Raw genomic sequence first — 27,403 nt, 5'->3', positions numbered from 1 at the left:
AAATTGTATCTCAAATTGCTATTTCTTAAACGTACATCACAATGCTTATTACATGCAAAAGTTCTTCACTTTAAGCTAGTAAAATTAAAATGTAAAATTTTAAAAAATATTTATATAAGTTGTCCATTTAACTACTACGTATATATTTTTTGGTTTTTTTTTTATGTAATCACATAACTACTTTTTTAATAAAAAAAATTGCTTTAAAAAAGTTTTAGAAGATATTTAAAAAAAAAAAGTAAAAAAGGTTAACTAAAATGACAAAGAAATCTACACACTTTTTTCCCTTAAAACAAATTACAGTTACATCAACAAATCCTAAATTACTCTTTCTGCTGTCTTACTTGAAAGAAATTAGAAGGGGAAAAAAAATAAAAATAAAAAATGATGTCACATTCAGAGTTTCTTTAGGGACAATGCTGGCCCTTTATTATCGGCAAAAGGGAGTCACATAGTCAAAGAAAGAAACTTTGTATTGTAATTAAGTCTTCCCTTTTCTTCAACACAGTCTCAAGTCTTAGTCTTCTCTCAAAATCACTACATTTGCCGTGTTCTTCTTGAATTGACTCGGTTTCGGTTTCTCTCTTCTATTCTCTTCACTCTTTCCCAATGTGAGCAACACAATCTCTCTTCCCTACCATTGCTATTACTCATTCTCTGTTTTTCCTGCTTTTTTTCTTTGCTGGGTTTGTTCAAAGTTCAAACCTTTATGTTCTGTACTCATTATTTCACTCTGATTTTGGTGTTTTTCCCTTTCTTCTCTGATGAGTGGTTTTTCCATGATGTTTCCTGAGTTGGGTCTTCCAATAGCTGAGATGAGGTAGTGGTAATGGTATTTGAGTGCCTCTAAGCAGAATTCATGTGATTTTCAATCTTGTTTCCTTGATTTGTATGCTTCTGTTGATTGGTATCAAGGTTAACTTTACTAGGTTTCTCATGATTTTTATTTATTTTTTACTGTTTTTCTTATTCATATATGTGGATTAGCCTTTGGTGTAGGCTCTGAATTCTGGTGTAAAAGATAAAAATGGTGCCTTTGAAATTTTCAGTTTTTGTTTGGTTTGGTTTGGTTTGGTTTGGTTTGTATGAATTGCTAAATTGAGTTTTGTTTTTTGTTGAATATGCTTCAGAGTGTGTTCATAGGAGGACTGAAGTGTTATGGATTCTGCCGTGGGTTGCTTTAGATACCAATCCTACTGAGTTACTTGGATAGTTTCTTCTTGGATATGTTGTTTGTGATCTCGGTAAGGATGGTTTCGAGTAGCCGAATTTTTGGTGGCCGTGGTTGTGTTGTTGTTCTAGCTGTTTGTTTCTTGCTGCTTATTAGTTGTGGCAAGATACATGGAACTGTTACTGATATCTTCTGCTTGAAGAGTGTTAAAGCTTCGCTGCGTGACCCGGATAATTATTTACAGTCATGGGATTTCAACAACAACACAGAAGGGTTTATCTGCAGGTTCACCGGGGTTGACTGTTGGCATCCTGATGAGAACAGAGTCTTGAATATCAAGTTATCGAACATGGGACTGAAAGGGTCATTCCCTCGAGGCCTTGTGAATTGCTCGAGCTTAACAGGGCTAGATCTTTCGAACAACAGGCTTTCCCAGCCCCTTCCGGAGGATATATCTACTGTTATTAAGTGGGTGACAACGCTTGATCTGTCGTCGAATGATTTTGATGGCGAGATACCTGCTTTGCTTGCGAATTGTAGCTTCCTTAATGACCTCAAACTTGACCACAACAGGCTCACCGGTCAAATTCCCTCGCAAATAGGTCAGCTTCCGAGGCTTAAGACATTTAGTGTGTCCAATAATCTTTTGACTGGGCAAGTTCCGGGGTTTAAGAAAGGTGTAGTGACGGCCGAGAGCTTTGCGAATAATCCAGGCCTCTGTGGCCCTCCTTTGGATCTTTGCCAGAGTAACCTTTCCAACAGCAACACTGCTGTTATAGCTGGAGCAGCCGTTGGTGGCGTGAGTTTTGCTGCATTGGTGGTTGCTGTTGCAATGTTCTTCTATGTGCGCCGTGTTTCTACCAGGAAGAAGGAAGAGGACCCTGAAGGAAACAAATGGGCAAAGAGTATAAAGGGTACCAAACAAATAAAGGTATACCATGTTGATGATGGCTTATTACAACAGAAACTTGTTATTATGGAAACTTTTTCAATAAGCATTAACTCCTAGCTTAACATCTTCATTGAGAATTATATTGTTTGATAATATTTACAATCTTAAAATGTTTTTAATCTTAATGTTTTATAACAGATAATGGATCTTTACACATTTATACACCAGAACCAGCAATGATACATTTTCTTTATTAGATATTTTGACAGAAGAGAATAGTTTCTGATGCCTGATTATTGAGAAAATTTGTATGACTTTTGAGATACTAGTGATATATAGTTGATCAAACAATTATCCTAATTTCACAATGCGTGATTTAATGTTAATATAAAACTTTTTTAACTTTTCTATTTCCTTCTCAAAATATTAAAAATAGAATCCAAATGAGCCCTTAGTTTGTGTAAAATTTGAACTTCAAAGTATTGTGTCTAACTATGCTGAATTGGATATCAGGTTTCTATGTTTGAGAAGACACTTACAAAAGTTAAATTGAGTGATCTCATGAAGGCTACAAATGACTTCAGCAAAAGCAACATTATTGGGTCAGGAAGAACTGGAACCATTTACAAAGCTGTTCTTGATGATGGCACATCACTCATGGTGAAGAGATTGCAACAATCTCAACACTCAGAGAAAGAATTTAAATCTGAGATGGCTACGCTAGGGGCAGTCCAGCACCGGAACTTGGTTCCCCTCTTAGGCTTTTGTTCTGCCAAAAAGGAGAGGCTTTTGGTCTATAAAAATATGCCAAATGGCACCCTCCATGATCAATTACATCATCGAGCCGATGAGAGCACCATGGAGTGGTCTTTAAGGCTCAAAATTGCAATCGGAGCAGCCAAAGGATTAGCATGGCTTCATCACAACTGCAATCCCCGGATCATACACCGAAACATAAGCTCTAAGTGCATCTTGTTGGATGCAGATTTTGAGCCGAAAATTTCCGATTTTGGCCTGGCTAGACTGATGAACCCCATCGACACGCATTTGAGTACTTTTGTGAATGGTGAGTTTGGGGATTTAGGCTATGTTGCTCCTGAGTACACAAGAACTTTGGTAGCCACGCCTAAGGGTGATGTTTATAGCTTTGGTGTTGTACTTCTTGAGTTGGTAACAGGCGAAAAACCTACTCACGTGGCGAAAGCTCCGGAAACTTTCAAAGGAAGCTTGGTAGAATGGATTCAGCAGCTCTCAAGTAACTCACAACTCCATGATGCCATTGACAAATCCCTAACCGGGAAGGGAGCCGATGATGAGCTTTTCCAATTCCTAAAGGTTGCATGCAACTGTGTTGTAGCAACCTCAAAGGAGAGGCCAACTTTGTTTGAAGTTTACCAGTTTCTAAGAGCCATTGGAAGTAAATATAATTTTACAACAGAGGATGAGATTTTGGTACCTACTGATACTGGTTATGCTGATAACTTAGAGGAGCTTATTGTGGCTAAAGAGGGAGGAAAGGATTGAAAATGGTGGTGTGAGATATAAAGTAGGATGTGTAATCAATTTTAATATGTAAGTATATCTTACTATGTGGTCCTAAAAATAAACTCATGTTATATATAAAGGTTTTTGTGATCTAGGTGTAGTTGTTTGAAATCAATATTGAAACATTAATTTATAAAATTATGTATAATCAAATCATGGATGACAGTGTAATTTTTTAACCCCAATCTTAAGATATTATGGGTGCAAGGAAATCTTCCTTTGATATAGTGCATTATATTCTCTTTCCCTCATAAACATTTGCCATTCCTCTTCTCTAAATTTTTGCTTCCAAGGTAGAATCAAGAAGTCCCTAATCTAAAAAAATAATATTTGATCATATTTAATTATAATCAAGTCATCGAGTTCATCTAATAACCTATAATTGAATCGATAACTCAATATCCCAGAACTATAACCGGATCAATTATCGGTTTAGTTTTGATAACTATTACATCATTATTATTTCAGTTATTTATAGTTTCCATATTCATGAGTAAATTTTCATGTAACGCTTGTGCAAATGCATTCATAGCACATTTTTCTTTTGCACTTGGAACATTGATACATAGACAGTTAGACACCGCAATTCTTTGGGAAGAAAATGTGGATTGAGTTTGAGGTGAAATAGGGGAAAAAGATGTTAAACATACTATATAATCAAAAATAAAAATAAAAAAAATGTTAGGTACAAACCATGGTAAAAAAAAATACTAAAAAGATGAAAATTTACTTTTATAAATAGTTAAATACTTTTCTAAAAAAATATGTAATTTTTTTAAAATAAATTATACACACTACTCTTTATTTTCTTCACACAAATACCTCTATCATAGAATTATCAAAATGTTAATGACTTAAATGTTTAGAATCAAATTCAGTGCCGGCCAAGATTTTCACCCTAGCTTTTGGAATATTCATGGGGTGTCACATTGAATAATAATGCGTCATATAGAGTGACTTAAATTAATATAATTTAATTTGTTTGAAAATATTACTTGAAGACTTCTAGTCTTCTATAGTCATTTCAAGGCCTATTTCCCTATGATAAATTGTAATTACTAAAATAATATAAAATCATTAAAATAAATAAATAAATACAGCGGACAACGCGCACTATACTCCCAACGTATAGAAAATTTCCAATGCAAACTCGATTTCCATTCGGTTACGTCTCAACACAAAATATTCTTGTTGACGAGAAAGAATATTCACGTCAAAGAAAAAGAGAAGAAAAAAATCGAAGAATATTGGCTTAACTAAACCACAGAGACGACATGGAATTTCCAAAGGCTGTTCTATAATTTCCATCAAAATATTCCTCCATGAAAAAAACATTTCCCATCTTAATATAAAAAATTTGTCACATTTTCCCATGAAAATATATCATGCCATATGAAAATTCTCTTCAATTCTTCATCTATGGTATTTTTAGTCTCTCTGGCCTCTGCCTATAAGGATTAAAATTATTTTCCATACCAAGAAAATAAAATTTTGTTGTTTTCATTATTTTTAGTTTTTCTTTCACTAAATATTCAAACACCAAAAATACTGAAAATAAAAGTGTGCCTAATAATCAATTAAGCAACTTTGTACATACAACTAAGCAATTAAAAATCCATAGCCACAAGTCCACAAGAGAGTAACAAGAATAATCAATTCACTCATACTGAAGAAGAAAGTATGAATCGTGCTCTTCAAGTTTACCAATTACCACAACATATTAATAATATTGTTTCAACTTTCAATAGCTAATTTGCAGCCTCTTGAGAAGCAATGCAATCCGAATAAAATAGCATTGCGAAAACAAATTTAAGTCTACTTTATTTGCCAGATACAGTACTTACTGCACCGCTGAATTTAAATGTCCGAAACTTCAAAATCACATTGCAAAACTGAGTATATGATAGCTTAATCATTGCGAAGTGGATTCTTTCAGATATGCGATAAGATCAGCACGATCCTTGGGCTTCTTAAGACCAGGGAAGACCATCTTTGTTCCAGGAATATACTGCACAAGAGAATAAATAGAAACAGAAATCAGCAACACATCCAATGTCGCATTGCAACATTGACATAGAGCTTAGTTACAATGGTTTCTATAGAAAATATCCAACTAGTCAACTACATAATTGTTGGTTCCCAAAATATATTAGCTTGTAAATGATTCCTCTAAATCGCATCAGATAAAAATCAAATTGCAATCCACAAGTCCACAACTTCATGCTATGTAGCATTGCTGGGGGGGAAAAAAATCTAGATTTGACTTCTATTGACCACAACTTCAAGCTATGTAGCTTGTAAATAATGACTCAACCATGCTACGTGTATCAAAAAAATTAGCTACCAAATAAGCCACCCATATATAATACATATTGAACTACAAAATACACATTGAAAATGAGTTAAACAACTCATATTCATCCACAAATACACGGTGACCAATTTGGTAGCTAATTTTTTCTGTGCACGTAATATTTTTCATAATGATTACTCTAGATCACATCAAATAAAAAACAAATTGCAAGCTAGCTCAAGCGGCGAGGGATGCTCACACTCCGGAAGGAATGAACATCTGGAGCATGAAGTTTGCATGAACAAAAATTAGATCAGAATCTGACGGACTCTAACTAGATTGGATCAGACATGTATTAGAATCCGTATCAAAATTGAGTGGACCTAATTCAATCCCCAACGCTAGCTCTAAAGAATATCCTACATTTATGAACAATCTTAATATCTTTGCAAAGCGAGGATTTGAAATACAAGATAATCGAAGTTACAACCATAATTTAAGACCACTAATCATTCACAACAATAACAATAATAGCAGCATGATCTTAGGGTAATTGCAATTGGTAAGTATTATAGTACCTTCTTGGGGTTAAGCAAGTAATCATAGAGAGTGTTCTCCTCCCAAATAACAGCCATGTTCTTGTTAGCGGCGGAATAAGAGTACCCTGGTGTAGTCCCAGACTGCCTCCCAAACAAACCGTTCAGATTCGGTCCTGAGAGAGAGAAAGCAGTTGTGAATAACGGCATTATCCGACACGAAACAGAAAAAGAAACAGCATAACTAACTGCCTAACAGAAACCAACTCAACTAAGCAAGCAAGAGAGGCACAGATCTGAAGGGTAAAATAGTAAATACCTTGTTTGTGGCCGGCGCCTTTGTCAACGGTGTGGCACTGAGCGCACTTGGTCTTGAAGATCTTCTCGCCGGCCTTGGAGTCGCCGGGGGGAGCCTCCGAGAAAGACGCCATTGTGGGTGGTACAGAGCAGAAGAGAATGAATGAATGAAGGAAGGTTCCAGAACACGGCGAGACAAGTAAAGTAGAACACGAAAATTAGGGGAAAAAGGGTGGCTATATATTTAAGGGAACATGCTCGCTGTCTTTCTTGCCCCATTTCTCGTGTTAGCCACGATCTTCTCGAAACAGCCCCCCGTTTTTTTTTTTTTTGAGAAATTAAAAAAAAAACAACAACAACACGCACAACTTTTTATTTTTGTAATCAAACGTTTTAGAGGAACACTTAAAGGAGGATTTAGAACGATAAATAAATAAGAATATAATTTTTATATAATGTAAAAAAAAACTTATACAAATAATTAATGATTTAATTGTGTATTATTATATTAGTAAAATTAATTAATTAATTTTAAATTAATACAAATTAAATTTAATAAATAATAATATATAAAGTCTTTTTCCAATTTTAAACTCCCCATTTTAAAGTTTTCTTCATGCTATATTTTATTTCATGAATTAAGATTTTGTAATTCTCTTTTAAGTTTTAAGTTTTCACCTAAATTATTTTTACTAAGTAAAAAGGTTTATTTCACACAAGAGTTTTCAAGGGTAAAAATTGCAATAATAATTAATTACAACTCTAAAATTTTTTTCATGTCGTAGGAGTTAAGGGGAAATTTTGATATTATTTAATATTCAGAATTTTATATTAGACACACACACATATATTATTTATAAAACATTTCGTTTAAATTTTAAATATGTAAAAATTCTTTTGTAACTCAATTCTTTATTTTGTTACAAAGTTAGATATACTAATCTTTTACTATCAACTAATAAAAACTTAAGTTAACTATTTATATGAACACGTATTATAGCAAACAATTAGTAATTACACACCATATATATATATATATATATATATATATATATATATATATATATATATATATATATATATATATATATATATATAAGGGTTTTATAGAGCTTGGCTGTTTTATCGTTGGATATGACTGATTTTTGGTCATGAGAACTAATATAGTAAACCGAATGGTGTTCTATTCTTGTGTAAATAATAATTAAAATTTTAATATATATTATATTAAATAAATTAATCGAATATATCAAATGATTTAATAATTTTTTAATTATTATTTTTATACAAAATTATGTTCATGTAAACACATAATCACCAAATTGTAATCTTTCATATTATTTTGGGCCTAAAGCCCAACATGCCTCTGTCCTTCAGACCATGGGAAAAATAAAATTGATGTGCTGTTCAGCTGATCCCATTAATATGTCATTGAGCAATATTCTCCACTATATATTATACATGCTAAAACCAAATTGGCTCAATTTAATAGCTAATTCATTAGTCTATTTAAATAAAAATAAGAAATTTAAATTTTATTTTTATGTATACAATAATTTATTAATTAACAACAAATCTTTAAATAAAGATTCAATTTATAATAAATTAGACATTATCCTATCCGAATATAAAAGATATAGTGAGAACATATATATATATATCAAACTTACCTCGTATTATGCACTCCAAGTTGACTTCAATCATGTTTGCACATTACTCGTACCATTAAAAAAACATTGAAGTTGTATCTAGTTGCTTGCATGCAAATAATAATGATTGTTACTACAAGTGGGTTTAAATGCATTGAAATATTATATTATAATATAATATAAAAATGAAGAATTAGTATATTATAATATAAAAAAATTAGGATATTATAATAAAGAATTAGTAATTTCAATGAAAACATATAATATATATAAAAAATTATATATGAATGAGACATATCATGGAGATAGCAGGATTTCTTACCTCCTTCATCAAACAAGAAGGTCATTGGCGATTACTTTAATGTACACCAACTTTCATCGAAATAGATTATTTATTGAAACTTTTTTCGTTACATTTTAGGGTTTAAAAAGGCAAAAAGCCATCTCAAATCAACCCTCCTTGCCCCTGTCCCATTATATTTTCTTCCATTCTTTGGGGAAGAAAGAGGGTTCTTGGTTATCGCTTGAGTGAAAAAAGAATGGGAGGGTAAAAGTGGAAAGAGATTTTGTTGGAACTGAAAAGAAAGATCAGGAAAACATTAACGAGACATTTTGTGAATAGAGTGTGAGTGAAGATCAGAATTCAGAAGAGAGCTTATAAATAATATTTTAAAATAACAAGGTATATTCATAATTTCAGGATTTATAAAGAAATTAATTATAAGTTTATAACCTAATATATTAGAGCGATAATTTTGTCATATTATTTTGTTGGTGTTGTGTCCAACTTTAAAATTGTGCCTAAACACTATCTTTGCCTTAAGGGTAGCAAAATTTCTCGAGACGTAGAAATTTCTATAGGTACATCTTGAATGAAAATTTAAAGATGGAAATTTTTTTTGCGAAAATAGAAATTGGAGACATTTTTCTGAGATAGATATGGAGACCCGAGTAAAAATCTCCATCCTAAACTCGCTGATATCCAAAATACGTAAATTTACTTAATTTTCCTTGATAATTAATTTATATTATAAGTTTTTTGGCATTTTCACATGTTACATATATATGGATAAGATAAAAATCCTAACCTAAATTTGTACACTACTCTGCCGACACCTATTCTCTTTACTGTGCTCTCCCATTTCTCATTAGTCACTATTGCGACACCCCACATGAGTAGCCATCTCCCTTCATATCGCATCCGGTCTATGCTCCATCGGTCACGTCTTGCCGTTATGTTGTCCTGTTGGCTAGCATTCGTCATCGTCGTCCCCTTCGTTTGCGTCCCATCTCTGCTCTGCCACTTGCGTCTCATTATTGTGCCATCCCCTTCACTTGCGTTTGTTTCTGCTATTCCTTTCGCTCGCATCCTATCTCTGCTCTGTTGCTCGTGTCTCGTCGTTGCACCGTCTCTTTCACTTGCGTTTGTCGTCGCTACTGGTTGTCCCTCCTATTCCTCCTCCTCCTCCTCCATTGAATTTGATGTAAGTTTGTTTGATTCTTTATTTCTGTTCGTGTTCCTATTTGATTCTTCCTGTTTCTATTCATGTTCTTCTTTGATTTTCTGTCATAATGACTGAATGTTGTATTTATTTACTAATTTGATGTGAGTTTATTGCATTTTTTGCATGAATATTTATTGAATTTGTTTAATTATTTTTGTTTGATACTTCTTATTTGATTATCTTCTTGTTCTTGTTTATTGAATTTCTTTAATTGTTTTTATTTGTTGAATCTATTGCACTACGTTTATTACATTTTGCTGTGGTTGTTTTCTATATTCTTGATGTTCTTGCTATGAGACAATTCTTACTATTTTGTATAGGATGAATGAGAGACGGGGAATAGAGCTCTGCGAGAATTGTAGGGAATGCAAAGAATGGGGATGGAGGCAAATATTTTCCAATAGCAGGAATCAGGGGGCAGGGACGGAGACGGGGACAAAATGAAGATCAAGGTTTGAGGACAGGGAGCAGGGAGGTATCGCCCACCCCCGCCCTACCTAGTTAACATCCCTACGGCTTGGCTCAAGAACACCCTAACCTTACAAAAAAATCCTACTTAGATCACGACTCCAAAAATTTGAAGAGAAAGTCTAGGGAATTAATTAGAGTACTAGCTCTCTGTAACTACAATGTAAACCACAACAAAAAGGCCCAATACAGAAAAAAATCCATAACATTACTTAAACCTAATCCTAATTTGATTTCTCACTATTATTCATTGTGAAAAAAAAATAGCTGCATACCCCATCTTTCCTTCCCACTCCCACTCATGTTGTTTACGCTGCCGTCTTCCTCTCCAGTTCCACTCACGCCATTGGTGATCCTTTTCGCTACGACACGCGATCTGCATGTAACATCTTCTATGGCGCAGCTTGTTCTTCTACGTCGAGCTTCGTCGCGAGTCTTGTCAACCCTAGGTCGCCGACATAGGTGCTTCGCGTCGTCGTTCTCCATGCAAACGAACATCATCACCACAACGTAGAGCTACATGTGGTGTATTTTATGGCATGATCAGACCCTTCAAAAAACTGTCTTGTTGCTAAATGCAAACACATACACTGAGAAAGTAAATATCGAATGTTTCTTTTGTTAAAATTCGGATGTTTCTTTTATTAAATTAATTGTGAGATGTTTTTTCTGTTTTCCTTCGAATATTTTGTTTTATTAAATTTGAAATTTTTTTTGTTATACTTGGATGTTTCTTTTGTAAAATTTAAAATGCTTCTATAATTCTATTGATAAAATTGGGATGTTTCTTTTGTTAAATTTTAGTTTTTTTTCTTTTGTTAAAATTCGAATATTTCTTTTTTAGATTAACCATGAAGTGTTTCTTCTGCTTAACTTAGGATGTTTCTTTTATTAAATTTGGGATTTTTTTGTTATATGTAGGATGTTTCTTTTTTAAAATTTAGAATATTTCTATTGTAAAATTGGAATATTTTTTTTGTTAAACTTTGGATGTTTTTCTTAAACTTAAAATGTTTTATTTTTTGTTCAATGCAGGTTACCCTGCATGGTTATAGAGGTGTTGCGGCAGAAGATACAATGACAATGTGACGGACGACTGAAGACAAGGTACGGGCAATGTGACGAAAGAGGATGAGATAGGACTTCATATTGACGAAATAATTACATTTTGTTAATCCTAATTTAATGGCAATAATCTTAATTATTTAAAATTTTATTTTTTTTAATAATTTAAAAAAATTATTCAAATTGGCTTTAGTTGATTATCTAGGAAAATTAAAATTTGAAACGTATCCTCAATGGTGTTATGTGTCTCTCTTGGAATTTACCCCACCAGCAACTCTAAATAGGGGGGCAATATTTTCCTTCTCCAAGATATGACATCTTAAATCTAATCTTTACATTTTTTTGTACTCATATTGATTTGAACGTTACAGTTTCTTATAAATATCTCCACCAACTAGTTCGAAGCCCTAGTATTTGGAAGAAGTTTCCTTCTCCCTTATAAAGAGTTCGACCAAGTAATCCATTATTGAACAGTTAGTTATCGTTAACTTAACCATGGACCCTTAATAGACAAGTCTCATTATGCTGTTACCTCTGCAAGTAGTACAAATGTATACCCAATAACAAATTAACCATTAGATGCACAATCATTGAGGAAATTTGTTTCGTTATGCTATGATACACGCAGAGCAACTTTTAATAAAATTAAAAGTACATATTATTTTTGTAAAGTATCATTTATTTTCAATGTTTAGAGTTTAGACTAAATTTTAAAATTATTCCTAACATTTTAAACGTTATATTTAAATTTTTAATATTTTAAAATTGTTATAATATTATTCTACTATAAATTCTATTGATAATTATGTAACGAAAATACACACTTCACATTATAATTCATTGTGCAAAAGCTAGTCTCATATTACTATTAATAAAATAAATAAATGATACTAGCATGTGCAGCGATGAAACCAGAAATTTTATATAAGACGAGCCAAAATTAAACATAAAATAAATTAAAATATAATAAAAAAATTAATAAATTATAATTTATAATATGTATATGTCAAATGAATAATTATATTATATAAAAGTTACATTCGATGACATATTTTAAGATTTTAGTATTTATAAATCTTTTTGGTAATATTTTATACCATTAAAATAATCAGTTTTTATTTTTAAAGTGAATTCTGAAATAATATTTTTAAATATATACGATGATATAATTTAATTTGTATTTTATTTTAATAATTTTCATATCTACACAAGCACATTCAGTAGTTCTATGTTGTGATATGAAGAAAAATAATAAATTTTTATGAAAAATGAATAAAAGAACATAAAAGCATAAAATTTTATTAAAGATAAATAATAATTTTAATTTATTTGGATCATCTTAATTTTTACATAGGCTAATTTATTATTTTTATTTAGTCTATATTTATTATAAACTTATTATATATTCATACATAATACAATTATTTTATAAATATATATATGGTTTGACTCTGTTGACCGTAAAAATTGAATGACTAAGATCAAAGGATAAATTAGAGTTTAACATGTGGCAAAGATTGTTAAACACGAGATGAAAAATAGTTACTTTTTAAGGGTAGGTTTGGGTTTTTTTTATTAATAAATATAAAATGATGTCGTTTTAGTCTTTTTTAATGGTAAAAAAGACGAAAATTATTTTAGAAACTGCTATGAGTTTGGGGAGTTAATATTTAAAATAACCCTTGAAATTTGACTACCAGCTCAATTTGATCTTCTAATTTTCAATTGACTCAATTTATACTCTGAAATTTTAAGACGTGACTCAGATTGGTCCTTCCGTCCAACTCCGTCACTGGAGCGATGACATAAAATCCAAATCTCACCACATGCTTCTCCTTTTTCCTCTTACCATTGCCATCACCACTTTCCCTCTACCAACACCCTCCCTCTCCCAACAAACAACAACATTCACAATCCGCCAACACCCACATATTTCCACCGCCATTTATGAAGGGCCTTTCTATTATTTGATCCTTCTCTTTCTCACTATCACCATCATTTATGAAGGGCCTTTCTATTATTTGATCCTTCTCTTTCTCACTATCACCATCTTTCCTCTACCAACGTCTTCCCTCCCCAACAAACAACATTAACAATCATTAACATTAACAAATTGAAGAGAAATAAAAAAAAGAAACACAACACCATACTTTAGATCCCTCTTAATAGGAACACAAAAATAGGTGCAATGGGTGAGGGTGATTTTGATGGTACTTCGAATTTGGGGCAATGGGTGGTGTAACATTGTGATTGATGGTAACATTGGGATGCATTGTTCAACATGTATGCTAAGTGTGGTTACATGAAAATGGGGTTCAAGATTTTCAACATGATTGTGCATAAGGATGTTATTTCTTAGGGTGCCGTCATTTGTGGCATGGCGATAAATGGTCACGGTAAGCAAGCATTGCAGCACTTTTCACAAATGGTGATTCATGGTGTTTTCCCTAATGATGTCACATTCATTGGCTTGCTGTCTGCTTGCAGTCATGAAGGAATGATGAGTGTAGGTGTTATGCTCTTCAAAGCTATGGCGGTGAAAATATGTGGGTGTTGGTGGATTGTAAATGCTGTTGTTTGTTGGGGGAGAGAGAGTGTTGGTAGAAGAGAGGTGGTGATGGCGATGGTAAGAGGAAGAAGGAGAGGTATGTAGTGAGGTTTGGGTGTCACGTCATTACTCCGGTGATAGAGTTGGACGAAAAGGTCAATCTGAGCCACGTCTTAAAATTTCAAGGTATAAATTGGGTCAATTGAAAATTAGAAGGTCAAATTGAATCGATGGTCAAATTTTGGGGGTCATTTTGAGTATTAACTCGAATTTAAGAGAATAATTTCGGGGACAAATTTAAATAATTATTAACTTAAAAAATCACTTTGAGACTCGAATGTAAGTTCAAATACTATTTTAAAATTTAACTTACTGTTAATATAAAATAATTTATACAAACATCTAATTATGGATTATCATATTAATAAAAATATTTATTTTTTTACCAACCATATAAATGATTGTCTAAAAAAATATAATTAAACAACTATATAAAATATTTTATATTATCAGTATACAAAATTAAATTCAATTTTTATTAATAAATCTTTCTTGTAATATATATTTCACAAGTATAATATATTTAAAAAAAGATATTTTATCATGTCTTCCTTTTATTTTTTTATTAATTATTAACTAACGATTAATCAATTTCTTTGATAATATTTGTAACTTTATTTTTTTATTTTTATTCAATTTCTTAAGTTACATTATTATTAGTTTAAACATTTTTGCTATTTTCATAAAAGTTTAAATTCAATGTATTGTTAGAAATTTTCTCATGCTTTTTAAATCAAAATTTTAATTCAATTTGTTAAGTTAAATTATTATATAAATCACCATAAATTTATTATCAGCGTATGCAAAATTTAAATTCAAAATTTAATTAAAAATTTTATCATAGTTTTTAAATCAAAATTTAAATTTACTGTTGTTAAATTAAATTATTAGTTAAATCACCATAAATTTATTATCAACGTTCTTCAATTTTTTTAATTACAAAATTACAAATTATTGATATTTTTTTTCTTTTATAATTTTAAATTATATGTCTTACATGTCAATCCAAAATACAAAATTTATCTACTATGTTTTATATATTACATATAATCTGTTCATTAAGTAATTAATTCTTAATCATGTTTAGTCATATTTTTTGGACCACCAAAAGCTCACCCATATATATGTATTTGTTCTAAAAAAATTGGAAAGAAGGGGGGGGGGGGGGGGGGTGCTCCATAGATCCAGCCAGCAGCCACTAAAGTGAAGGAACCAAAAGTAATTAGAATTTTGTATTGCTAATATTATTTTTTTATTTAATTTTTTATCTTTTTATTAACAGTAATATGAGATCGATTTGCCATGGTGGATTATAACGTCACATATGCATCTTCATTAAAGAATTGCTAATAGAATTAAGAGTAAATTATTATTTTTGTACTTAATATTTGGAGTAAATCTCAAAATTATTTTTAATATTTTAATTTTTTTATTTAAATTTTTTATTTTTAAAATTGACTTAATGTTATCCTATCGTTATAAATCTATGAACAGAATTAATTAACGGCAGAACAAAATTTAGACGATTTTAAAACGTTAGAGACTTCAATAATATCAATTTTTTATTGTACATAATATTCAATTATTTTTTAGTAACACCTAAGTAAATTACACTTAATCACATTATTTTTATTCTAAATAAATTTATTTTTTTATAATTTTACACTTAAAATTATAAGTTAATATAAAAATATAAAAAAAATTTATTTAAAATAAAAGTAATGTGATTAAATATAATTTACTTATATGTAATTAAAAATAATTGAATATTATGTACAGTAAAAAATTGATATTATTGAAGGATAAAATTAAAATTTATTTCTATATATCGTTTTTGTCCCTCAACGTTTTCGTTTTATTTAAGTCCCTAAAGTTTTAAAATCGTCTCAATTTTGTCTCGCCGCCAATTCTATTAATGGATCCCTAATGGCAGGACAACATTAAGCCAATTTTGAAACGTTAGGACTTAAATAGGACGATTGAAACGTTAGGGACAACTTTAAGACTTATCTCAAACATTAGAGACAAAAACAATACTTTACTCTAAAATTAATGGTAGAATAATATTATAATAATTTTAAAATATTAAACACTTAAATAACACGTTTAAAAGATTAAGAACAATTTTAAAATTGAGCCTAAGAGCTTGTTTGGGTGAGTTTTTAAGAAAAAAAAAATTTTTTGAGTTATCTTTTTTTAAAAGATCTTATAGAAAAGTAAAAGTAATTTTATGTTTGGATATCTTATGTAAAAAAGTCTTTTTATCTATCAATTATGTTTGGGTATAACAATATAAAAGTACTTTTTTGTTTATTTATTACATGAAAAACATCTTTTTTTTTTAAGGAAAAAATATCTTTTAAAAAAAGATGTAAATTACAGCTTCTCAAAAAACACTAGTACTAAAAATTTGCCAAACACGTTAAAAAATAAAAAAAGATCTTTTTTCATTAAAAAAAAAAATTTTTAACAAAATAATGACGCCCAAACATACATCATCTTAAAAACAGATAACATACTTTAGTATAATTTTCTATAACAGAAAATCAATAAAAATGTCATATCTAATATATATACTTTTTCATAAATTTAATTATAATTTTTGTTTCACTCTTCACATTTCACACAACCCTATTATGCAACAAAGAAATTTCCAAATTTGATATAGCCAATTAGATATCACTTCAACTAAAGAGAGACTAGCAACATAAAAACGCATTGAATGACGTATGCCTTTCCCACATCCTTTATAATAACATATATATACCATTAAAATGTATTTATACCTTTTTCAGTTTCTATTTATTTATTTTTTCCCTAATCATCATGCAACTAAAACGCTATGAGTAGGGACATTTGTATTTTTTTAAATGGCCGAAAATATTTTAAAAATAAATTACACAAGTTTAGAGATTGGATTTCATTCTCACTTTTCACATGCATATTTTAAAGAATTATTTAAATATTATTATAAAAATTTAGATTAAATGTACAAACAATTTATCAAATACAAGAGCAGTTTAAAAAATTATGTTTTTAAAATATTTTTTCAAGTTTTAAAATATATTTTTATGGTTTTAATTCTTTTGAAATAATTTTTTCACAAACAAAAATAAAATTTTGTTTGGCACTTTTAATACTTTACCTAAATCATTTTTAAGTTTGGTTTGGTAAATTTTTTGAAGAAATATTTATACTTTTCAAAAGCATCTCATTTTGCAAAAAACTATATGTTTATACTTGTACTTATAATTTTTAAAAAATAAAATTATTTTTTAAAATATCTAAAGTGAAATTTTTTTTAAATTGATTTATACTTATCAAGATTAAAAAAATCTAATATGACCTCGTATATTACTTAATTCCAAATTTAAATTTTACATTTATATTTATTATAAAATTTTTAAATTTTAAAAATTATTTTACCAAATATAATTGTTATATAAAAATTATTTTTAATTTAATTTAACAAATATAGATGCTATAATTTTTAAAATACTATATTTTAAAAAATAAATTTTATAAATTATTTTTAAAAAATAAAAATTTTATCAAATTAAATATAATACTAATATATGCAATATAACTAATGTTGCGTAAAAATTAGCTTGAAGACTACTATAACAAGAATGGATACGAAACAGCGTTCTACTAGGGTTTTCACGCAAGAGGACGAACGAAGAAAGTGAAGACGCGAAGAGAGGTGGATCTAAATCGACCGTCCGACGGTATGGAGATTGTCCCAGTAGATGAGGAGTCCATACCAATCGCGAAAAGCTCATACAAGAATACTCTATTGACCGGCCCTGGCCTTGTAAGCGACCAGGAAGAACCTTTCCATATGGAGGATCATGAGCCTAATCCTGAAGACAAGTGGTATCAAGATGATGAGGATGGGGTAATGTTGAGAAACCTTTCAACCTTTGCCCTACGATTTCAGTGTCAAAAGAAGAGTTCGAAGAATGGTGCAGACCATGAAAAAATGCTCTCATGGTCAAGGTGTTGGGAAAACGTGTTATGTTCACATTCATGGAACAACGTCTCCGTCAAGATTGGGAAAGCAAAGGTAAGATCCATGTTATTGATATGAATTGTGACTATTTCCTGGTTCACTTTTCAGATGAGGAAGACTACACACATGCGCTTATGGAAGGGCCTTGGATGATCGTCAGCCACTATCTCATTGTTCAGAGATGGAGACCGTTCTTCCTATCAGGCTCCACAGAAGTGAGGAAAATTGCTGCTTGGATCCGGACCCAAATTTTTCGATTGAACTCTACAACCACAAGTTTCTTTGGAGGGTAGGATCTGCTATTGGCCATATGTTAAAAGTTGATAGAACCACCTCAATTCACTCGAGGGGGAAGTTTGCTCGCATATGTGTGGAAATTGACCTGGCTAGACAACTGGTACCCCGAATCTCGGTGCTGGGGTGCGAACTCCACCTTGAGTATGAATGTCTGCACCAAATCTACTTTTCATGCGGCAAGTATGGCCATAGAGCCGAGCAATGTATGGAGAACCTCACAACTGGAGACAACCCGATGAGAGACACTAGCGCCGGTGATACTACTCCGGTGGAAGAACCGGTTGGGAGGGAGGGCAACCAAAATGGCAAGTCTGAATCCCCACAAAATCAGCCAAATCACATTAATGACCAATCCAACGTTGATTTCGGGCCATTGATGCTGGTTAAAAGATATGCTGATAAAAGGAAAGTTCACTCACAACACAGGAAATCTCAGGCTAATCATATGCCGTTTTCTAGCCAAATTTCAAAAAAGGACGGGTCCCCAAAAGGGAAAGATTCTGGGCAGGGATCCCGTTTTGATATTTTGCATGAGGAAAATTTGGGGAACGTACAACATAGTATGGAAGATTTAGATAAGGACCAAGAGGGTGAAGGGCATATTGGGCCGCAGCAACCCAAGGCCCAAGAGATAATGGCCAGGACCCAATCTCTAAAATGGGTTCCCAAAATGGGTGCAGGCAAAAACCCTCAAACCCTAAAGAAAACCGTGTCTACACCCAGGGCCTCACTGGAACAGAATAAAGAACTCCGAAAGTACTCTAGCCACCTCTAAGGGTGTGGAAACACCGTCGAAAGCCATGAAAGGAAAAGACAAGGATCCAGATTTGGAAGGTATGGAGATGATTGTCAAGGATTACATGAGGAGAATGGAGAAAGACCAATGGGAAGCGTTCAAATCGCTGAAGGATGCCCGTATGAACCTGGACCATCATGCGGTACGCGACAACATCTTGTTCAGTTCAGAGAATAACCTCCAACCACCAGGCGCATGACTGGGGACCTCCGATCCTAAGGGCAGCCTAGAGATGCAAGCGGAGACCACCATTGTGGACGCTGGAGACAGGGGCCGAAAGGAAGAGTCATCGGCCAAGGATCTGGTCGATCCAAAGTCATGAGCTAGTGCCCATAAGTGATTATGACCTCTGGTGGTTTCTCTCTCCCTCGGCTTATAATGATGAACATCATCAGTTGGAACTGCAGGGGGCTGGCAGTAAAGCTTTCCCGTCCATTATTCGAGACCTTCACCAGGAATATGGGGCAAATATGTTTTTTCTGTTAGAAACCCAAATCAGTGGTACCCGAGGTAAGCAGATCAGGGATATGATTGGTTTTGATAAGGCTTTTGTTGTGGAAGCTGAGGGTCGTGTTGGAGGAATTTGGTGCCTTTGGGATTCCTCGGTTTGGAGAGTGGACGTCCTGGAGCACGAAAAACAATACACTCATCTCAGAGTCTCTGGTACGGAAACCTTTCCACACCTTGGCTTATCACTGCAGTTTATGGTAGCCCCCAAAGGGTTACTAGAAGAACTCTATGGTCTTCCATTAAAGCATTCGTGAGCAATGTCAATCTCCCCTGGTGCCTCCTGGGTGACTTCAATGCCCTGCTGAATAACCATCAAAAGTGTGGAGGGGCGATTAACAACCACCAGATTGCCTGCAAGGATTTTCAAGATTGTGTCTCAATGAGTGGATTAATTGACCTGGGTTACTCTGGATGGCCGTTCACATGGAAAAGAGGTAATCTTGCTAAAAGGTTGGACAGGGGGCTCTACAACATGGAATAACAATTTGCCTTCCCTGAGGCCTGTGTGAAACACCTGCCCATGCTTAAATCAGACTACTCCCCGATTTGTTTACAACTCTCCAGCGCTATGGTTCAGAATAGAGGCAGAAGACCTTTCCGGTTTCTTGTAGCTTGGATTACCCATCCTGACTTCAGAAATCTCGTTGATGCTTCCTGGGATGTTCATGTGTCCTGGACTGAGGGTATATCTAATCTGAAGGACAAACTCAAGGACTGGAATAACTCAGTGTTCGATAACATCTTTAAACGGAAGTAAAAGATCCTTAGAAGGCTTCAAGGGATTGCAAATAGGCTGGGGTACTCGCATAACCCTTTCCTGGATAAACTACAAAAGGATTTGTAGCTAGAGTACGAACGCATTCTCATCCAAGAAGAAATCCTCTGGTTCCAGAAAGCGAAGTGCAAATGGCTTGAGTTTGGGGATCGTAACACTAAGTATTTCCACGGCTCGACGATAGTTAGAAGACGCAGAAACAAAATTTCCACCCTCCAAAATGATAATGGGGACTAGGTATTTGATAAAGCCACCCTGGAGAGTATGGCCACTACTTTCTTTATAAACCTCTATATGGACAGCCCGAACCACACCCCTTTTATCCTCCGGAACATGTTTCCCCCCTTGAGCAACCTTGAGAATAACTCCATGGGACAGATGGTGACAAATGAGGAAGTAAAGGACGCTATTTTTGGAATTGGCAGTTGGAAGGCGCCTGGCAGGGATGGGTTTCAAGCCATCTTCTACCAGAGCCAGTGGACCAAAGTAGGTATGGATGTCTGCGACCTCATCAGAAACATTTTCCAAGACCTAAAGAAGATCTATGAGCTCAACGAGACCCTAATTACCTTCATTCCCAAGACTGAACCTGTTTCTCATCTAAAACAGTTAAGGCCCATCAGCCTTTGCAACGTCTCCTACAAGGCGGTAACAAAAATTCTTACGAATCGACTGCGCAGAGTTATGGATAAGTTGGTTATGCCGAACCAGTGCAGCTTTGTTCCTGGAAGACATAGTTCTGACAACATTATCATCACACAGGAGGTCATTCATTCTATGAGACAGAAGAAAGGGAAGAAAGGGTGGATGGCCATCAAGATTGACCTGGAGAAAGCGTATAACAGGTTAAAATAGGATTTTATCAAGGACACCCTCGTCGATATTGGATTTCCCGAGGCCTTTATTAATCTCATCCTCTCCTGTATCTCGACGGCAAGGATGAGGGTCCTTTGGAATGGTGAGGAACTTGAGGAATTCTCGCCCTCCAGAGGTATTAGACAAGGTGATCCCATCTCCCCATACATCTTTGTGCTCTGCATTGAACGTTTGTCCCAGCTCATTAGTACAGCAGTGGAACATGGCTTCTGGAAACCAATCCTCCTCAAGAAGGATGGCCCCCTATCTCGCACATGTGTTTTGCGGATGATATTATCCTTTTTGCTGAGGCCAATTTGGATCAAGCTAATATTATTAATAAGTGCCTTGAGGCTTTCTGCGAGAGCTCCGGTTAAAGGGTCAGCAAGGAAAAAACCAGGATCTTTTTCTCTAAGAATGTGGGGCACACTGTTCGAACTGAAGTAAGTGACGCTCTGCAATTTGCCAAAACTGATGACTTAGGGAAATACCTGGGCGTCCCAATTCTGCACTCTAAAGTCTCTAAGCATACCTTCGAGGGCATTATCAATAAACTCCATGCTAGACTAAACTCGTGGAAAGCTTCTTCACTGTCTCTTGCTGGGAGAGTAACCATAGTGAATTCTGTCCTATCCTCTATTCCTTTATATAAAATGCAATCTGCTATCTTGCCTGTTACTACCTGTAATACCATTGATCGTGTTTGCAGGAACTTCCTATGGGGAGACACAAAACAAACAAAGAAGATCCACCTGCTTAATTGGAGGAAAGTATGTGCACCAAAAAAGTTTGGAGGACTAGGCGTTAGACACACAAGCCAAATGAATCAAGCGTTTATGATGAAGGCCAGTTGGGGGCTTATAGAAAAGAGGGATGCTCTTTGGGCTAGAGTCCTCAGGTCTAAGTATGGCAACGGTACTAATCTCATTCCTAAGGTGGAAAGGAAGCGTAGTATCTCAAATCTTTGGAAGGGTATTTGCTCTGCGTGGGATAATATCCTACAAAGCTCCATTTGGAGAATTGGGGACGGCTCACAAATCTGCTTCTGGGAGACTGCTGGGTACCAGGCGTAGGACGACTGATGAGCGGATATTTTATACGCTTTTTGGGGGTAATTTCTTGTAGATTTTAGTATGTTTTAATTAGTTTTTAATAGAATTTTATTAGTTTTTAAGCAAAAATCATATTTCTGGACTTTATTATGAGTGTGTGTATTTTTCTGTGATTTCAGGTATTTTCTGGCTGAAATTGAGGGAGCTGAGCAAAAATCTGACTTAGGCTGAAAAAGGACTGCTGATGCTGTTGGATCCTGACCTCCCTGCACTCGAAATGGATTTTCTGGAGCTACAGGAGTCCAATTGGAACGCTCACAACGGCGTTGGAAAGTAGACATCCAGGGCTTTCCAGCAATATATAATAGTCCATACTTTGCGCGAAGATAGACGACGTAACTTGGCGTTGAACGCCAAGTACACGCTGCTATCTGGAGTTAAACGCCAGAAAAACGTCATGATCCGGAGTTGAACGCCCAAAACACGTCATAACCTGGAGTTTAACGCCAAGAAAGGCCTCTACTCGTGGATAGCTTTAGTCTCAGCCCCAGCACACACCAAGTGGGCCCCAGAAGTGGATTTCTGCACCAATTATCTCTGTTTACTCATTTTCTGTAAATCTAGGTTACTAGTTTACTATTTAAACAACTTTTACAGACATTTCTTGTACCTCATGATATTTTCAGATCTGAATTACATACTTTTGACGGCATGAGTCTCTAAACTCCATTGTTGGGGGTGAGGAGCTCTGCAGCGTCTCGATGATTTAATACAATTCCTTTGTTTTTTTCATTTAAACACGCTTGTTCTTATCTAAGATGTTTATTCGCGCTTAATTATGAAGAAGGTGATGATCCGTGACACTCATCACCTTCCTCAATCCATGAACGTGTGCCTGACAACCACCTCCGTTCTACATCAGACTGAATGAATATCTCTTAGATTCCTTAATCAGAATCTTCGTGGTATAAGCCGGATTGATGGCAGCATTCATGAGAATCCGGAAAGTCTAAACCTTGTCTGTGGTATTCCGAGTAGGATTCCGGGATTGAATGACTGTGACGTGCTTCAAACTCCTGAGGGCTGGGCGTTAGTGACAGACGCAAAAGAATCAATGGATTCTATTCCAACCTGATTGAGAACCGACAGATGATTAGCCGTGCTGTGACAGAGCATAGGAACGTTTTCACTGAGAGGATGGGAAGTAGCCATTGACAACGGTGACACCCTACATAGAGCTTGCCATGGAAGGAGCCTTGCGTGTATTGAAGGATTTCAAGGAAAAGTTGAAGTCAAAGGACAAAGCATCTCCAAAACTCCAACATATTCCCCAGTACTGCAAAACAAGTAACTCTATTGTTCTCGTTTATCTTTCCAATCAAATCTAATCATTCCAACTTACAATTTTAAACACTTTGACTTCTTACAATTAAATCCAAATAACCTTGTTGACATCCTAACTAAGATTAATAAAATAAATATTGATTGCTTCAAACCAATAATCTCCGTGGGATCGACCCTTACTCACGTAAGGTATTACTTGGACGACCCAGTGCACTTGCTGGTTAGTTGTGCGAATCAAAAACTTCGTGCACCAAGTTTTTGGCGCCGTTGCCGGGGATTATTGAGTTTGGACAATTGAAGGCTTATTTTATTTCTTAGATTAGGAATAATTTATTTTTATTTTATTGTTATAGAGTCATTAAATCTTGATAGGATAGTTTCTTTTCAAAAATTTCTTTTCAAAATTTATTATTTTTCTTTTAAATAATTGCTAATTTTCGTGAGTTTAGTGTCTTGTTCTAAGTTTGGTGTCAATTGCATATCTCATATTTTTCTTTAAAATTTTCGATTTGTGTTCTTTGTTCTTCATTAATCTTCAAGTTGTTCTTGCTTATTTTTCTTGTTTGATCTTAAGTTTTTCTTGCTTTGTGTCTTTTCTTGTTTCACTTGTGTTCTTTTTAAAGCACTAATTGGAATATCTAGAACAAGTGTTATATTTATTCCCAATTGGCTAAAGCATTGGCTTATATTTTTGATGAGGGAGCACCAATACTTTTGAAAATCTTTTTCAAAAATAATTTTTCTTGATTTAATCTTGTGCCAAACTTTAAGTTTGGTGTTTTCTTGTTAATCTTTCATAATTTTCGAAAATTTTATTAAAGTTTTCTAAAAATTTTAAGTTTGGTGTTCTTTCTTTTGTTCTTGGTGTTCTTGTGAATCTTCAAGGTGTTCTTGAGTTTTTCTTGTGTCTTGATCTTAAAATTTTTAAGTTTGGTGTTCCTTGGTGTTTTTCCCTCCAAAAAATTTTCGAAAACAAGGAACATTAGATCTAAAAATTTTAAGTCTTGTGTCTTTTGTGTGTTTTTCTCTTTCATCATAAAATTCAAAATTCAAAAAAATTTATATTTCCTAACTAATTTTGAACTTCTTTTTTTCGAAAATTTTATATAAAAATTCAATTTTCAATTTTAAAATATTTCCACTCTCTTTTATTTATTTCGTTTTTATTTTATTTTAAGAAAAAAATTTATTATTAATTTTTATAAAATAAATAATATCAACATATAAATTATCTCTTGTATTCCATTATGGAAGTAAGTATGAATGGACAAGACAAGAGGACTCTGGGGTCATATGCTAACCCCACTACTGCTTCATATGGGAGTAGTATCTGTATACCCTCCATTGGAGTTAGTAGCTTTGAGTTGAATCCTCAGCTCATTATCATAGTGCAGCAAAACTGCCAGTATTCTGGTCTTCCACATGAAGAACCTACAGAGTTTCTGGCACAATTTCTGCAAATTGCTGATACAGTACATGATAAGGAAGTAGATCAGGATGTCTACAGATTATTACTGTTTCCATTTGCTGTAAAAGATCAAGCTAAGAGGTGGTTAAATAACCAGCCTAAGAGCAGCATAAAAACATGGAAACAGCTGTCAGAAAAATTCCTGAATCACTATTTCCCTCCCAAACGGATGACACAGCTAAGGCTAAACATCCAAGGCTTCAAACAAGGAGATAATGAATCCCTTTATGATGCCTGGGAGAGATACAGAGAGATGCTAAGAAAATGCCCCTCTGAAATGTTTTCAGAATGGGTGCAATTAGACATCTTCTACTATGGGCTTACAGAAAAAGCTCAGATCTCTCTAGACCACTCAGCTGGTGGATCTATACATATGAGAAAGACAATTGAAGAAGCTCAAGAGCTTATTGATACAGTTGCCAGAAATCAGCATCTGTATCTAAGCAGTGAATCCTCTATGAAAGAAGAAGCTAAAACAGTAACTGCAGAACTCAGTCCAGTGGATCAGGCTAATGAATTCAATCAGCAATTAGATTTTCTAACTCAGCAGCTAGCCGAATTCAAGGAAATATTACAGGAAACAAGAATGGCTAACAGGAACATGGAAGTGCAATTAAAGCAGACAGAAAAGCAACTGTCAAAACAAATAACAGAAGAATGCCAAGCAGTTCAATTAAGAAGTGGGAAAACATTAAATACCTCACTTCAAAGCAGCAGGAAACCAAGAAATGAACAAGAGGATACTCAAAATCCCTCTGAGGACAATCAGAGCCCAGAGAGGAACAAAGCTGGCGCTGAACGCCCAGACCATGCTCATTCCTGGCGTTCAACGCCAGAAACAAGCATGAATCCGGCGTTGAACGCCCAAAGGGAGCATGGTTCTGGCGTTCAAACGCCAGTAACAAACAAGGAAGTGGCGTCTAACGCCACTCCAGCTCTCACCACTGGCATTCAAATGCCAGTGGGGAATCAGTCACATACAAGTGCTGACCTTTCTAAAAAGGCTTCCCAACCCACTCCTGTAGGTAATAAACCTGCAGCAACTAAGGTTGAGGAATACAAAGCCAAAATGCCTTATCCTCAAAAACTCCGCCAAGCGGAACAGGATAAGCAATTTGCCCGCTTTGCAGACGATCTCAGGACTCTTGAAATAAATATTCCGTTTGCAGAAGCACTTGAGCAAATACCTTCTTATGCTAAGTTCATGAAAGAAATCTTAAGTCATAAGAAGGATTGGAGGGAAACTGAAAAAGTCTACCTCACTGAAGAATGCAGTGCAGTCATTCTGAAAAGCTTACCTGAGAAGCTTAAAGATCCTGGGAGCTTTATGATACCATGCACATTAGAGGGTAATTGTACCAAGCAAGCTTTATGTGATCTTGGGGCAAGTATCAACTTAATACCTGCATCTACTATTAGAAAGCTTGGTTTAACTGAAGAAATTAAACCAACCAGGATATGTCTTCAACTTGCTGATGGCTCCATTAAGTACCCATCAGGCGTGATTGAAGACATGATTGTCAAGGTTGGGCCATTCGCCTTTCCTACTGACTTTGTGGTGCTGGAAATGGAGGAGCACAAGAGTGCAACTCTCATTCTAGGAAGACCTTTCCTAGCAACTGGCCGAACCCTCATTGATGTCCAAAAAGGGGAAGTAACCTTGAGAGTCAATGAGGAGGAGTTCAAGTTGAGTGTTGTCAAAGCAATGCAACATCCAGACACCCCAAATGACTGCATGAGTGTTGATATTATTGACTCTCTGATAAGAGAGGTCAATATGGCTGAGAGTCTCGAATCAGAGCTAGAGGACATATTTAAAGATGTTCAGCCTGACCTAGAGGAATCAGAGAGAATAGTAGAACCTCTGAAAATCCCTCAGGAAGAGGAGAAACCTCCTAAACCCGAGCTCAAACCATTGCCACCATCCCTGAAATATGCATTTCTGGGAGAAGGTGATACCTTTCCTGTAATCATAAGCTCTACCTTAAAGCCACAGGAAGAGGAAGCACTAATTCAAGTGCTAAGGACGCACAAGACAGCTCTTGGGTGGTCCATTAGTGATCTTAAGGGCATTAGCCCAGCCAGATGCATGCACAAAATCTTGCTGGAAGATGACGCCAAGCCAGTGGTTCAACCACAAAGGCGGCTGAATCCAGCTATGAAAGAAGTGGTGCAGAAAGAGGTCACTAAATTACTAGAGGCTGGGATTATTTATCCTATTTCTGACAGCCCCTGGGTGAGCCCTGTCCAAGTTGTCCCTAAGAA

General features: G+C 34.3%; 2 protein-coding genes across 3 annotated transcripts; one reads left to right on the top strand and one right to left on the bottom strand.

Moving 5' to 3' along the window:
* Positions 1-468: 468 nt before the first annotated feature.
* Positions 469-3,854, top strand: LOC130974287 (probably inactive leucine-rich repeat receptor-like protein kinase At5g48380). 2 transcript variants are annotated; one of them, XM_057899088.1, is made up of 3 exons: positions 469-611; positions 1,131-2,102; positions 2,577-3,854. In XM_057899088.1, exons 2-3 carry the CDS (start codon positions 1,227-1,229, stop codon positions 3,585-3,587), a joined length of 1,887 nt encoding a protein of 628 aa, XP_057755071.1. In that variant the 5' UTR covers positions 469-611; positions 1,131-1,226; the 3' UTR covers positions 3,588-3,854. The 2 variants fall into 2 exon arrangements, with proteins under 2 accessions (XP_057755071.1, XP_057755072.1); XM_057899089.1 differs by having other exon boundaries at positions 602-820.
* Positions 3,855-5,248: 1,394 nt separating this feature from the next.
* LOC130973193 (cytochrome c) lies at positions 5,249-7,010 on the bottom strand. The gene is made up of 3 exons (XM_057897634.1): positions 6,757-7,010; positions 6,480-6,613; positions 5,249-5,616 (listed from the first exon to the last, which is right to left on the bottom strand). The coding sequence occupies exons 1-3, from the start codon at positions 6,866-6,868 to the stop codon at positions 5,521-5,523; spliced, it is 342 nt and encodes a 113-aa protein (XP_057753617.1). The 5' UTR covers positions 6,869-7,010; the 3' UTR covers positions 5,249-5,520.
* Between the last annotated feature and the right edge of the window lie 20,393 nt (positions 7,011-27,403).

This window comes from Arachis stenosperma, chromosome 4 (genome assembly GCF_014773155.1).
Source record: "Arachis stenosperma cultivar V10309 chromosome 4, arast.V10309.gnm1.PFL2, whole genome shotgun sequence".
In the NCBI taxonomy this organism is placed as follows: Eukaryota; Viridiplantae; Streptophyta; class Magnoliopsida; order Fabales; family Fabaceae; genus Arachis; species Arachis stenosperma.
The sequence above is the reverse complement of the archived record's forward strand: the minus strand, read 5'-3'. Positions and strand labels throughout refer to the sequence as shown.

Coding starts and splice junctions, on each gene's coding strand:
- LOC130973193 (XM_057897634.1), bottom strand. CDS start 6,868: ATGGCGTCTTTCTCGGAGGCTCCCCCCGGCGACTCCAAGGCCGGCGAG. Junction 6,614..6,756: donor AGGCGCCGGCCACAAACAAG/GTATTTACTATT, acceptor TCTCTCTCTCAG/GACCGAATCTGAACGGTTTG. Junction 5,617..6,479: donor ACTTGCTTAACCCCAAGAAG/GTACTATAATAC, acceptor TCTCTTGTGCAG/TATATTCCTGGAACAAAGAT.
- LOC130974287 (XM_057899088.1), top strand. CDS start 1,227: ATGTTGTTTGTGATCTCGGTAAGGATGGTTTCGAGTAGCCGAATTTTT. Junction 2,103..2,576: donor AGGGTACCAAACAAATAAAG/GTATACCATGTT, acceptor ATTGGATATCAG/GTTTCTATGTTTGAGAAGAC.